Here is a 13271-nt window from a genome sequence, read left to right on the forward strand (position 1 = left end):
CACAAAGGTAGCATCTTGGTTTTAGCATTCTTCATTGTTAGCCAAATATAGTCTGAAAAGCCCATTCAGAATCTGTAAAAGTAGATGCTGGTTATCATTGCTTCATGTTGTGGTGTGAAGTTTTCCAAGTATTACAGAACCTTAATGTAGCTTCTGTGAGGTTGATCTCAGATAAACTTCTTTAAAATGTTCTCTTACTTCCTTTAAAGAAGATATTTCAACTGCAACTGATAAATTGGCAGAAATCTTACAGGAGGAGGGTGCAAATGGTTCTAGATCTCAGACCAAAACCAAAACCTGTGACTGCAGCATGAAAGTGCTGATAGATGAGATGCTTTGGTGCAGTTAAAATACATCAGTTTCTCCTTTATAACGGCTTATGTTTGTAGTATCATTTCACTTCTTCTACCTGTAACACTAACCACTACTGTTTAGTGTTGTTTTTTTTAAAGATATATGAAAAGCTGAGTCACTGTCAAAACCAAAACCAAACTAAGGATAGGGACAAGTAGTGACTTCAAGTAAAACTTTGATCTAGCTTTATCATCAGGGTCCTCATGCATAAGCCTGGAAAGCTGCAGCAGGTATAAGTTAGTTGAGAAGTACTAGGGGTAGAACTTGCACCCTGTGTAGGGCATGAATATGCTGCTGTTGTTCCCATGAATGCAGTAAGCAAGCAGGTGGTTAGCCATGGATGTTTGAGGTTAGCCTACAGCATTGCTGTAGGGCTGTTGTATAGGTACTGTGTTCCCCATCTCAATCTGAAGAAGAGTTCAGGAATAAGTACCTGGTAGTACAGAACAGATTAAATACTGTGGAAAGATTGTAGGAGTACTACAATTTGATATTTAACTTGAGTTTCTATAGTATAATAAATACAGCATTGTCTTGTTAAATCTGTTGTATATTGTCTTTTATTAAATTTAACCAAGCATAAGTAACACTTCAGTCACTAATGGGCTTGTGCCCCTTCAAAGAGTTAATGGGCAACATACCTTGTGAAAGTTGGAGTGGAGAAGTGATGGGAGGTTGGAGGATACTGGATATTCTACTGCTTTGCAGTTTGCAGCCTTAGGTTTATGCCTTAAATTACCTGAAGAAAAAAGTAAGTCTTTGCAGCACAGCACTACTGTAAATGCTGCTTCTTCCTATGCACAATATAACTCCATACAACTTCTCTTGCATTTAGTAAAGATCTAAGGAATTGCTATATTGTACAAAATGACTGATGGATGTGACAACACTTTCCCTGACCTGCCACCAGCTTTGTGTTATGGGTGAAAAAATTACATTTGTCCAAGCAATGTCTGAATAATGGTGGTTTAGTGGACAGGGTGTTATCACCAATACATCTAGCATTTAATAGACTGTGCTTTAAAACCCTGTACAGAATTGAGACAGTAGCATGGCTTTAGCTAGAAGTAATAGTCCTGAACTTGGTTTAAGTACCAGGTTCAGTGTTGGAAGAGGACAAATGTTTCTGTCTGTTGGTTATGATGGCAGCTGTACTGGACACACCACCGACCTCTTCCTAAGTAAAAAAAGTTACTTGGTAGCTCCGAGCAATCCATACCAAAACCAGCTACATAGGTAGGTCTCTGCATTTTGCCTAAAGCATGAAGGCTTAGAAACCATTATTTAAAATAAACTGCACAGTAAGTGAGAAGAAGCTGAGCACGTGAAACACTTTAGAAAGTTGAAATAAGGCACAGGACAGCTGAAGCTATCTGTTAAGTTTTTTTATTTTTATTACATAATGTAAAAACACCACTTTGGAAAAAAAAAAAGAATGACAGGTGTAGTTTAGCAGAACACAGTGTGGACTGGCCTCAATGAAAAGACCATGGATTTGATTCAGCAGGTAGAAGAGGTGCAGAGTTCACTGCCAGTCCAGGCAGATGAAATCAGTGTTAAACCAATACTCAGTCCTGTCACAAAATACTGTCTACCAGGTAAGTTGTCTGTACGGCAATCCTTTGTGATAAAGGATCCTTAAAAAGGATTCTACAATTCTTTGCTTACTGTTTATCTATTATAGATCTCTGATTCATTCTAGTTATTTAAATCAAGCATTCACCAGTAAATGCTTCAATAGAAGTGCAATTAAATATAGACAAAACCAGTAGAGGCCACTCATGAGTAGGTCAGGTTTCTAGTTTAAGTAAGTTAGGAATTTGACTGTGAATCTCTTAATAAGCCCTAAACCAGATCGTACTTTGGGTCTGTAGGGCCTGAAAACATTGCCTTTTAGTCTCAGCATTCATAATAAGGAATGACAGGCATCTTTAAGAGGTATGCACCCTGATCAGACTAATCAGTCTCCATTAAAACATTGCAGCACACAAATGTCTCTAAGTGAGTCAGGGACAGGGTTTCTACTGTAAATTTGTCTATGCAGGTATTCAAGGACCCTTTCAATACATAAACCTCTCATCTAATACAGTAGCAAAGTCCTAGGAAGTCATAAATTAGTGTTAATGGTGTTGGTGGGTTGTTTGGGTTTTTTTGAATCTTAACAACATATTGACTAGTGTACTAGACAGAGGCACATAAATCATCCTTAGCTGGTTACAGATGGATTAGGAGTAACTAAAACACCCTAGTCTCTGTGCAGCCAACTTTCTAAAGAAAGATTAGTCTTTTGCATCCTTACCTTTAGACCACTTTTGCAGATTATTTGACATTAAGAGCTTTATTCTGATAGTTCCTGAACTTAACAAGTTTTGAAAGAGTATTTGGCTACTTTCATTTTCCCCTTCTGGTCTATAATCATGATAACTCAAGCAGATAGTGTAAATAATTCAATCTGCAGCACACTTAAAAGGTGAAATCTACACAAACAGTGCTAGCTTATTCAAAAAGCTCCATCAGTATCACATTTTCCTAGAATTGAACGGTCTGGTCAAATAAATTTCCTCTAAATTCTGGTTTAGAGAATACAAACACTGAAGTAGTAGAAGGAAAAAATCCTTTATCCACTTCCCCCACCTATAAAGATCAGTTTACATTTTGTGGTTGGCAATAAATACACTGATTGGCCACACTGGAGAACATTTCCATTAGACCTGAGAACATCTGTTTCAGAAGTCTCTTCATTCAAAAGTAGTTTGAAGAAAACTCACTTTTGGAAATAGATCTGTAGTAGATAGGGGAAAACCCATTTGTTTCAAGTCATGTAGCAGAAAAGTTCCTGTTGTAGCAATCTTCATTTTGCCAAATTCTGCCCTCCCATCTATGCAATTATCAGCAGAGACTTTCAAGGGCAGTCATAGTTCACAGTTTCTCTAAAACATTATCTAAAAAGTAACTTCCTCTTCTATAATCAGAGCTTTTTTCCTGTTATTGACTTGCTTACCTAACACATGATCAGAGGCATGTAAAATTAAAATTAATTTGTTGCCAATTAAATATCAGTAGAATTCAGCATAGGACTTAAAGATTGCTGGGGAAGTTAAAAAGACATACTTGGAAAATTGTGAGAGACAGAGGTATTAACTTGTGCTGAAAGTACTAGCACCCAGCACATCTCATTCTTCTTCAATTATAAAGAAATTCAGAACATAAAATTCCAAACCATTCAACTTAACAAGGCCAAATACCTTTCTCAATGATAGCCACCTACGTGCACTACTGCGACTGAACACCTGCTAGCCAGCTAATCCATCCAGTGAAGAAGTATATCATACTTCAGCATGTTTTCTGTAGTTTGTATAGTCCTATCAAAGGGCTCAAGAAAACCCTTGGGTTTCAAGTCCCTCTCTAGCCAAAGAGAAAAGGTAAGAGCTACCTCATTCAAGATGTGATTAAACCAGACTTTTACTTCTGATGTATATCTACAAAGTAGAAAAAATACTGGAAGAGAAGAAAAAAAATTTGTCACAAGTTGTATGAAACTACAAAGTTGTAAAATTTTTGAAAAGCATACAAAAGGTTTGTATTTCCATTTCTATTATGTCAACATCAGGATTTACGAAAATCTATATATCCTTTCATCAAATTGCTAGATTGACAGTCAACTTTTCTACAAAAGTGTATGTATGAAGGTGTTTAGTTTCATCAGTCCCAGACTGTTACTAAAAAAACTGTACATCTGAATATTTAATGCTACTGACTTAATACTTGAACCCATCTACCTGTTCTTCCATGCTTGCCTTACAGGTTAAAATGTCAATTTTCACTGAAGTTAGAGGTAAGACTTCAGATACATTTCTTTTACAGCAGACACAAAAAGAGCTTAAATATCAGGCTAAGGTTTCCCCAACCCAAAGGAATGAAAAGCATCTCAAGCTTCTTCCGAATGCTTTTGCATACAAAAAGGCCAACTTCCAACATAATGCAGCATTGTGATGTGCTGTCTATCTCCAGGAGTTCCCTCTCTGGATCCAGAATTGTTTCAGCAGAAGATGCTAGGGTCCTTCATTCTTCCAGCAGAACAGTGCACAGTGCATCCTCTGTATCGATCATTATTGAAGCTATCGCCCCATCATTGAACTCAAAAGATGTTCCTCCATCTACAACCATACATGCATCCCAACAACGGGAACGGACACAGACTCTGCAAAAACCCAAAAAATAAGTTTTCACGAAATAGCTTAAAAAAATTAAGTATTTCATTTATCTGAACAGTAAGACTGGTTCTTGGACATTCCTTTGTGTGAGTCAGTAAATGCTTAATGTTTCTTCTTAGAGAAGAATTTAGTGTACTACTAAGCACTAGAATCCCCCAACCTATCAGTACTTTGTATAGACTTAGCAGTGAGTCCAGAGAAGACTTAAGGACTTGTTCAAATGGACACTATTGCTCCAAGAGTCTGAGAACAGCCTATAACATAACACTTGATACCAAAAGCTGCAGTTTAGGTGTATTTTTCAAAGAAAGCTACTGATGATCCCATTTAATAGTGATTTACTTAATCTTTCACAGAAAAGTTTTCAATTAACTTATGATTCTAATGTATGGTCTTCATGTTAAGTAGAACATGCAGTTTCAACTATTAATGCTTAAGATTCAAATAATTTAGATATTAATACAGTCTATTTTGTTACATGAGTCATTCACAGAGAGAAGGGAATGTCATTTCAAACAAAGTTGAAGATCAGAATGCTTGTCAGGCAACATCATAAATGGATATTGCAGTATATTACTGTCAATATTAGAGTTTGACTACTGTATCTTTAAGCTAATAAATATAAATTTAAGCTTATAAAATTTAAGGTGGGTCTTCTAGAGCTGGACAAGACAGAATAGAGCTACTAACCATCTTCCTCTTCGCTTACCTTTAAAAGGAAAATTGACTCAACCATTTGAATTCGTCCTTTCACATATGTAGAAAGTGAGAACACTATTAAATAGAGTTCTTCAAACTTTTTTCATTTCTTTTTGCTAGATGGGAACCAATAGTTACGCCAAAACAGCTGCAAGACTGCAGTCTCTTATGGATATGCTTGATTGCTTCTGACTTAGGCTTTGATCTGGACAATATTTTGATCTCCAAAATTTAATCAACAATTATCTAGTGACTTACATTTTCAGGAAGACACATCTTTCACAAACATGAAAAGCTTGGAAGCACAGCCACAGTGTCAAAGCTTAATTGGCCTGTGCATGACTGAAACACAGCCAAGTCTGGACACTGCAGAAGAATGTGGAGGCATGTTCTACTCCTCCATTTCGTTCTGGGTAGCTACTATGTCAGATACAGAACAGCAATGGGGAGGTGTCTAGTATCAAGAGCTAAAGATCAACTGTGACAGGCAGCAAATTCTACCTAAAAGAGAAAAAATGGGCAGATATCCCTCATAAGTATGCAGTATAGTTTTTATAGTATATCCCATGCTGAGGACTCCAAATAAGACAAGTCTTAGCCCTGTAGAATCCATCGATGAAAATGCAGTTATTTGCTCCTATTTTAACCTCTCCTCATTACTATCTCTTAAGATTTACTCAAGAACTCCCGCATTCAAATGACTATGAAGCAGTAAACATTTAAAGACATGACACATCCACAGTGGGCATCAAATATGTAATATTTAGTCCCAGTAGCCAGAGATGTCCTTTATTACTAGGTCACAAAATGTTGTAACACTGATGTGGCTCAAAAGGAGCAGAACTTGGGTCTCCTTTGAGTCAGAGCTCCTTTAGACATTTGTTTTGATATAAAAGGTTGAATTAACATTTAATTAATACTGAGATACTGTATTGTTCTCAGCATAGCTATTCTGAACATATAACTAACAGTAGCATGTGTTTATATTTAATTGTGGCAAGCTCCAGAAAAATCACAAAATCATAGAATCATTGAGGTTGCAAAAGACCTTTAAGATCATCAAGTCCAACCACTAACCTAACACTGCCAAGCCCACCGCTAAACCGCGCCACTAAGCACCATGTCTACACGTCTTTTAAATACCTCCAGGGATGGTGACTCAACCACTTCCCTGGGCAACCTGTTCCAATGCCCGAGAACCCTTTCGGCGAAGAAATTTTTCCTAATATCTAATCTAAACCTCCCCTGGAGCAAGTGCCCTAAGTTAAAATGACTGAATTACCAAATAATTTAGTTTGGAAGGGCACCTAGTACAACCTTCCACTCAAAGCAGGCCTTACTTCAAAGACAGATTAGGTTGCTTAGGCCCTTGCCCAGACAAGTTTTGAGTACCTCCAAGGACAGTGATAGCAGTCTCTAGGCAACCTGTTCCACTGCCTGACCATTCTTGCTGTGAAAAAAAATTCCCTTTTTTTATCAGAATCTTACATCCTATAAACATCATGGCTGTTGCCTCTGCTCTGAAAAGACTTTAACTCAGTCTCCTGAGTTAACTGGATCCACCCTGCTCAGTTTTGTCTCCTCCACGCTAAACAAAAGCACCATTTGAGCCTCTCCTTTATACACCATGTTTTTTGGCCCCCTAATCATCTCAGTGGCCCTTTCCTGAATTCACTCCAGTTTGTCAATGCCTGTGTCTCATACTGAGGGAAATGGCACACACCCAAAACTGGGCACAGTGAGATTCTTTTATTCTGTAAGATTATGCATGGATCAAACATTTAAAAGGCATAACACAACTTGGAAACTTTTTCTTCCTGTTGTTATGAGAACAATACTTGAGCCCCTCAAAACACAAACTGGATGTTGAAACACTTCAAGGGAAACTATGACTATTACTTTGACAAATACACAGAATTAAATAACTCTTCAGTGACTGCTACAGCCAACACTTACTTTGAAGAGAAGCCACGCTGCCTGCTACTTGAGAAAACTCTGTTTACAATAGGTTCTCGAATACTGAAAAACATCTTTGGTTCTTCTGGACTGTAGAGCAGGGACTCATTGTAATCATTTGTTACTGTAAATAGAGAAATCAGCCATTAGTTTTTCCAGAGAAAATTAGTTATTCTCAGAAACACGCATGCCCCCAGGAAAGAGCAGCTTCCCTACCAAGAGGGAATATTGAGTCTTCCCAGATGTTTAATAGCCTTCACCTGCAAAAAAAATCAATTTTACAGAAGATTCCCTTCAGTTCTATTGCATGACGAATACTCAACAGCTCTCTTCAGGTGATTAAGTGTCTCCAATCTTAGAACTGAAACCCTCCTGTAGATCTATACATACTAAAGTCTAAGTAAGTGCCTTCATATCAGGTCAGACATTTTTCACCAAAAGTGCCTAAATAACGTTTGTAAGAAAGACTAATATTGCAAGAGTGCTAAAATACCAAAAGCAGTGCTGAGTATGAGTACAAACAAAATGAACTAGTCAAAGTTAAGATACCTTAAAGAAATCTTGCTTTTTTCACTAACCTTTTTGTACTAGTTCCGTGTTCAATGGCATAGTCAAACTTCCATGCTTTTTAGCTGTTGAGCCAAGAGAAAGAGCCCCAATTAGATAGGTGTATCTTTCTATAAACTTGGCCAGTAATGCCACACTGTTCACTCACCGATCTTAAGGATCTCTTCAACAGCTTGATGTGCTACCTTGTTAATATTATAGGACCTAGACAGAGAAGTAGAAGTCTCATTTGCTAATCAATATAAGTTGGTAGCAAAACAAAACAAAACAAAAACAAAACAAAAAATCTTGCATACAGATGAAGAACTATGTTTAACATCAGGAAGAAAAAAAAATAAAGAATGCTATTAAGTGTGACATGACATCAGTTTCTTCAAAATAATGCCTTAAATCTACCTGTGGCTTTGCAAACCTTAATAATCCATTAAGTGAAGTCTTCAGGAAAGAAGAGCATGTAGTCTCCTTATCAATAATCCTCCTGCCTTAAAACACCAATAATTGCTGATTTAAGCCTGCATTAAAAAAACTGAAACATGACATTTCTACAGATTGAGTGTGTTCTTATCCCTTCTAGACACCTCTTACTAATTAATTCCTTCTGTTAGTTCTCACTGATGGGACCTGAAACTTTTTTACAAATATTATGCCACTTTGTCTGTACCCTAAGGTGTGGGCTTGAATCTCACAAGAATCAGCGTATATAGAAAAGAAACAGTCAGATCAGACACTTTTGCATTTGCCACGCTTGGATGCACAAGAAGTCAGCATAAAGCCTCAGTGTGAACCAAGTCTAAACTCAAAAAAAAGTCTCCCTCCTGTGCCCAGGCTCAAAAGGCATTAGGTACTAATCACAGTTTCTGTGCAGCAGCACCATGAACATCTCAGTTGCCCAGGTCTCAATACAGCTTTAAAATCCTCAGTCCAGCACTTCTATCATGGCAGTAAAACACCTCAGACTGCAACAGACATCCACTGTACATCTAACAGACTACAGAGCTGCTGAGGGTGGCTGTCCAAGGCTCTTTGTCTTACACTTACTGCTTACCTGCAAGCCTGAGCAGATGCCAGCAAGAAACTGAGATGCAGTTTGAAATTGTTCTCCCTCTCAAATAGATAGCCTTTTATGCAAGTTTTGGCAGCTGAAGGAGGCACTTGAACATTTAAATGCCTCTCAGTCCCAGGAGGTCTGAAATCCCACGAAAGCCCCTAAACCACAGGCTAAGGAAGATCACTCCACTGTGGCTTGGCCTCAGTTTAGAGAAGTCCAGCAGTACACACTGATTACAGCAATGGAGATGGGAAATCCTGGAGTTTGGACCCTGGTTCTGAGATTGCTCAGTACAGAGTGTATAAGCAAATGAAATGCATAAGAACAGCTTTGAACTAAGACTGTACATTCCCAAGGTACTGAACACTAGGAAAGTTCCCCTAGCAGTCTGCCAATTTCATCCTTGGCAGCCTCCAGGACTAAGTTATGCTGACTGAATACAAAATTCTGAATTACAATGAAGAGTAAAACCCAGTAACCATGGTTACAGCATGAATATTCATTTCTGAATTTCATTAAAAGCTTCAGTTTTAGTTCATCTTAGCCTGCCACGTAAATCCTGGGCCTGTTGTACAACTTGAAACTATAAGCACAGCCAGATTTCCAAATGAAAGAGGCTCTGACTGTACACATCTTTCACATCTCAAAACTAAATTGATTAGACTTACATGCAGTACTGCAGCTTGTTTAAACTGAATTTAAGATAATTTACCCCTTTGATTAAACTAGCACAGCTCTGCTTAGATATGCCCATCTTTGTTTAATGGGAATATTTTGGCAAAGAGACTGGTGCCCTTTCAATTAAGTCTGAAAGAGGCAAGAGGCTTGGAAGGAGAATGGACAGCAGATGAGCCAGAGAACACAACACTGTTTCCAAGTACATGTTTTCCCATTCTTCTTAGAGCTTAGATTTTTATAAGTTTTCTCAGCTACTTCATGTAAGCATTTTAATTTTAGCCCACAAGAGTAGTTCAGACATCCTCCCAATACGCTCTGCAAGTCCGAGCAGAATCTTGTTCCCTCACCACCCCCAACCATTCATCTCCATGTGCAGCATGCATCACCAAAATCACACCTAAGGTAAACTTCTGTCTCAATGCCTCACCTCCTCACCCTTTCAACTCCTCTCTCCATACCTACAAGTGAGAGGTGCTCTGCTCTTCTCACACACCTGAGAGAGCTTTGAACCATACTGACAGCAAGAGTATTTGGACATAACTGACATGCATTGACTTACCCATGGCACAAGAGAGTCTCAGTATGGACAAGATGCTTAAGCAAAATAGGTCTATCTATCTTATCTGAAGTGATATTTTATATCAAAGCAGGAACATGTACTTACCATGCTTTTGATCCTGTTCCAGTACACACATTAAGCCCTGAACTCTTCTGTTTTTCCCAAGGACCATCATCAACTGATATCTCATAATAGGAGGCCCTATGAAGCGAGAATTTAAAACTGGGTTTGCAGGACTTAAAGTTCTCCCTGAATAAGACAGAACACACAGCCTTATCAGGCACATAAAAATTTAGAGGGGCTAGTTTCAAATCTGGATGACAATTTCACAGGCTTTGCAGTGTTTCCGATTTGGCAGCCGCTTTTGATTCACTGTTTCATAGCAGGTTTTATAAAGGACAAAAGAGATTTGCAGCATGAACTTTTAGGCAGTTTTTCTGCAGCCACTTTTCTTATTAAATTATGCACAATTCACCTGGGAATAGCTTTGTATACAGGCAGGGTTTGCTGGACTTAAAAATGAAACTACAAATACATTACCTTACTTGCATAACTGTTGAACTACCGAAAAACTGTGTTTATGCTGTAATTGGGTCTCATAAAATTACATCAGGGAATACTAAGAGGTAAGGCACTCCAACGTCAGTAAGTAATAGCATGGCTTCAAGCTGAATTCTTGATCACTTCAGTAATTAAAAATCCACTGTGATTCTTCATGAACAGTTTTAGTTTACAACAGTCAGCAGGCTTACTTTTCTCTCCAGGGCAAATTCTTCCTAAAACTCCAATGTAGTAAGTCTTGGGGCACAATCATCATTCCATGGTATTATTCATATATCAGGGGATTCCTAATGTTAGGCCTAGCGAGACTGGACAGTCTCACTCTGTAAGCTTCAGAACATCCAGGGGAATATTTATGAACTAAAGTTGTTGATATTCATTGTGCCTAATTCAAGCAGTATAGGACAGAGTCTTCAGACTAATAGATACCCTCTTAGAAAAACACCACATTCACTGTGTTCAACATGACTGAGTTTCACCTTTCTTAACAAAAGCAGCTGAGCTGGTTTAGGTGATGAATGTTTTAGTCTGGATCAACTAGGAAAACACCTCTTGAGTATTTGGTGTCAAACAGTTTAGACTCTTAGTAACGGAGGGCATTTTGTGTACTCACTCTTGAGAAGATGGGAAGATGAAAGAACTTCAAGCAAATTAAGAACACAGGTGCACAGCCTGATTCAGTTTAAGATAATTTTTGCAAGCTGGGTATGAAAGGTGGGGGTTTTTTCCTTCAACTTCCTTGTTTTCTTAACTGACATGCAGAATAATACCTTGGAAGAAGCTTTTTGTCTTAATATACAGCAGAATTGTGTATTTGAACCTTACAGAAGATTCATCTGTGTGACATCATTATTTAAGTCTCCAAGTGTAAGGTCCTATTAACACAATATTTATTACTAGAGATTTGTTCCTACAGGCATTGTGTTCCTCAATGCTTCTCAAATATACTGGAACCAAAGATCACACTGTATTTGTGACACTCAGAAGTAGAGAGCTATTATAAAGTGTTGGAAAGCAGCTTTGTGTTCCTCTATCACTGTATGTTAAAGAAACTTTTTAGAATCTTGAAAAAATTAGGTTTGATTTAGTGGAGAGCAAAATTTGTATCTCTTTGAGACTAATTCCTTCTGCCAGTCTGAGGCTGCAGTCCAGATGGAAGATAAAGCACTCATGGAACATTTATACTGTTTCCAGCAGCAATCACAGTGTCCCAGGCACTGTACAAACACAAGAAGATGTTACACTCTAAAGTTAAAAAAAAAAAAAAAGATACAGAATAAAGGGAAAAGGGATATAAAATACAAGTAAAAGTTTGGCCAAATCCTGACCAAGGATCAGGTTCTAACTCCTTTCCCACAGCCCCAGTCACATTCCCCACATCCTTCTTGTTACTGTTTGGCTGGCAGAAATGCATTGATCTTCAGGACAGAAAGGACAGTTAAGTGTATCCTGGATAACGCAGTACCAGGATTTGATACAAACTCATTTCTTAAAACAAGGAGATCAGTGTTTTCCCACAATAACAAAGCTTCTGCTAAAGGCAGGCTGATACCTTTGCATCTAATGACAGAGAGGCAGGGAAACAAGTACTTGGTCATGCTAAAAGCTGTTTCTGCTTGGTCATGCTAAAAGCTTATGAAAAGATACTTCAGAAGAGATGCAAGAGAGGAGGAAGTTTAATGACAGACATTTAAATCTGCAATCCACTATAACGTTAGTAACTGAAGGCATTTGGTTACATAAGAACTAACCACAAAAAGACAAAAACAATGAAGAGGAAAGAAAACCGCCAGGAATAATGAAAGATGAAAGAATGGCCAGACAGGAAGGTGGGAAACCAGAAATTAACATCACTACACTTACATCTCTGAAAATACACTTTGTAATCAGCAACAATACTATCAGTGTTATATAATCATGCACTAGAACTAAAACTGACAGCAAAGACATCCCATCATTGATTGTCCATTGCAATGTCATAAAAAGAAATGAAGTCAACTGTGCCTTGCTGCAACAACAAATAATTAAACATACCTGGATGAAAGAGATTCCCCAATGAAGACTTCATTGAGTGCTCTCACTGGTAAAAGATGTGGACCAGAAATGTCAGCTCCTGCAGATATTGAATATAACAAGTTTTGAATCATGGTTCTAAATCCCAAATTTTCAAAAACAATCCACAACTCACTGAAGGACACACTCTGCTGCCTGGGTTTGTATTCTAGACCTAGTGCTCCCTTTTCTTCAAGGACTCAATTTTTCACTGCTTCAGTCTGTAGCCAGTCACTGTTCTTTACTGGAGACTACAAATATTTGAACCAAGGTCAATAAGGTAATGACACTTACATTCAGACATTGCTTTCCCTGAAAACTCATGGGCAACCAGGCAGATTGAGGTCTTCTCTTCTGTCAGTCACTCTTCCACCCTAGTTAAATTCACTGACAGTGACTTAACAGACATTTCTGATAAAGTTCAAAGAATTAGACTTTATACCACAGGGTAATGAAGGGGGATTAAGAAATTGTTCATGTTGACTAAGGATGGCTCAGTGAGGAAATGCAGTGCTAGACACAGGTTAAGGATAGAATCATGCATCCTCAATCCATCATAAAGAAAACAGTCAAAGGTGTCTGA

At 38.1% G+C, this 13271-nt stretch overlaps 1 protein-coding gene across 3 annotated transcripts in view; it reads right to left on the minus strand.

The window, feature by feature from the left end:
- Window positions 1-1724: 1724 nt before the first annotated feature.
- NADK2 (NAD kinase 2, mitochondrial) overlaps window positions 1725-13271 on the minus strand; it is a 34572-nt gene continuing 23025 nt past the window's right edge. Inside the window, exons 7-12 of one of the 3 annotated variants that reach the window (XM_075021393.1) lie at window positions 12671-12749; window positions 10181-10276; window positions 7939-7994; window positions 7802-7855; window positions 7224-7347; window positions 1725-4555 (exon numbers count right to left, since the gene is read on the minus strand). In XM_075021393.1, coding sequence (XP_074877494.1) covers window positions 4417-4555; window positions 7224-7347; window positions 7802-7855; window positions 7939-7994; window positions 10181-10276; window positions 12671-12749 — 548 coding nt within the window. In that variant the 3' untranslated portion in view covers window positions 1725-4416. Of the gene's footprint in view, window positions 4556-7223; window positions 7348-7801; window positions 7856-7938; window positions 7995-10180; window positions 10348-12666; window positions 12750-13271 lie in introns of all 3 variants that reach the window. The other 2 variants (XM_075021392.1, XM_075021394.1) reach the window with 2 other exon arrangements.

The sequence above is a fragment of the Buteo buteo genome, chromosome Z (genome assembly GCF_964188355.1).
Source record: "Buteo buteo chromosome Z, bButBut1.hap1.1, whole genome shotgun sequence".
NCBI lineage: Eukaryota > Metazoa > Chordata > Aves > Accipitriformes > Accipitridae > Buteo > Buteo buteo.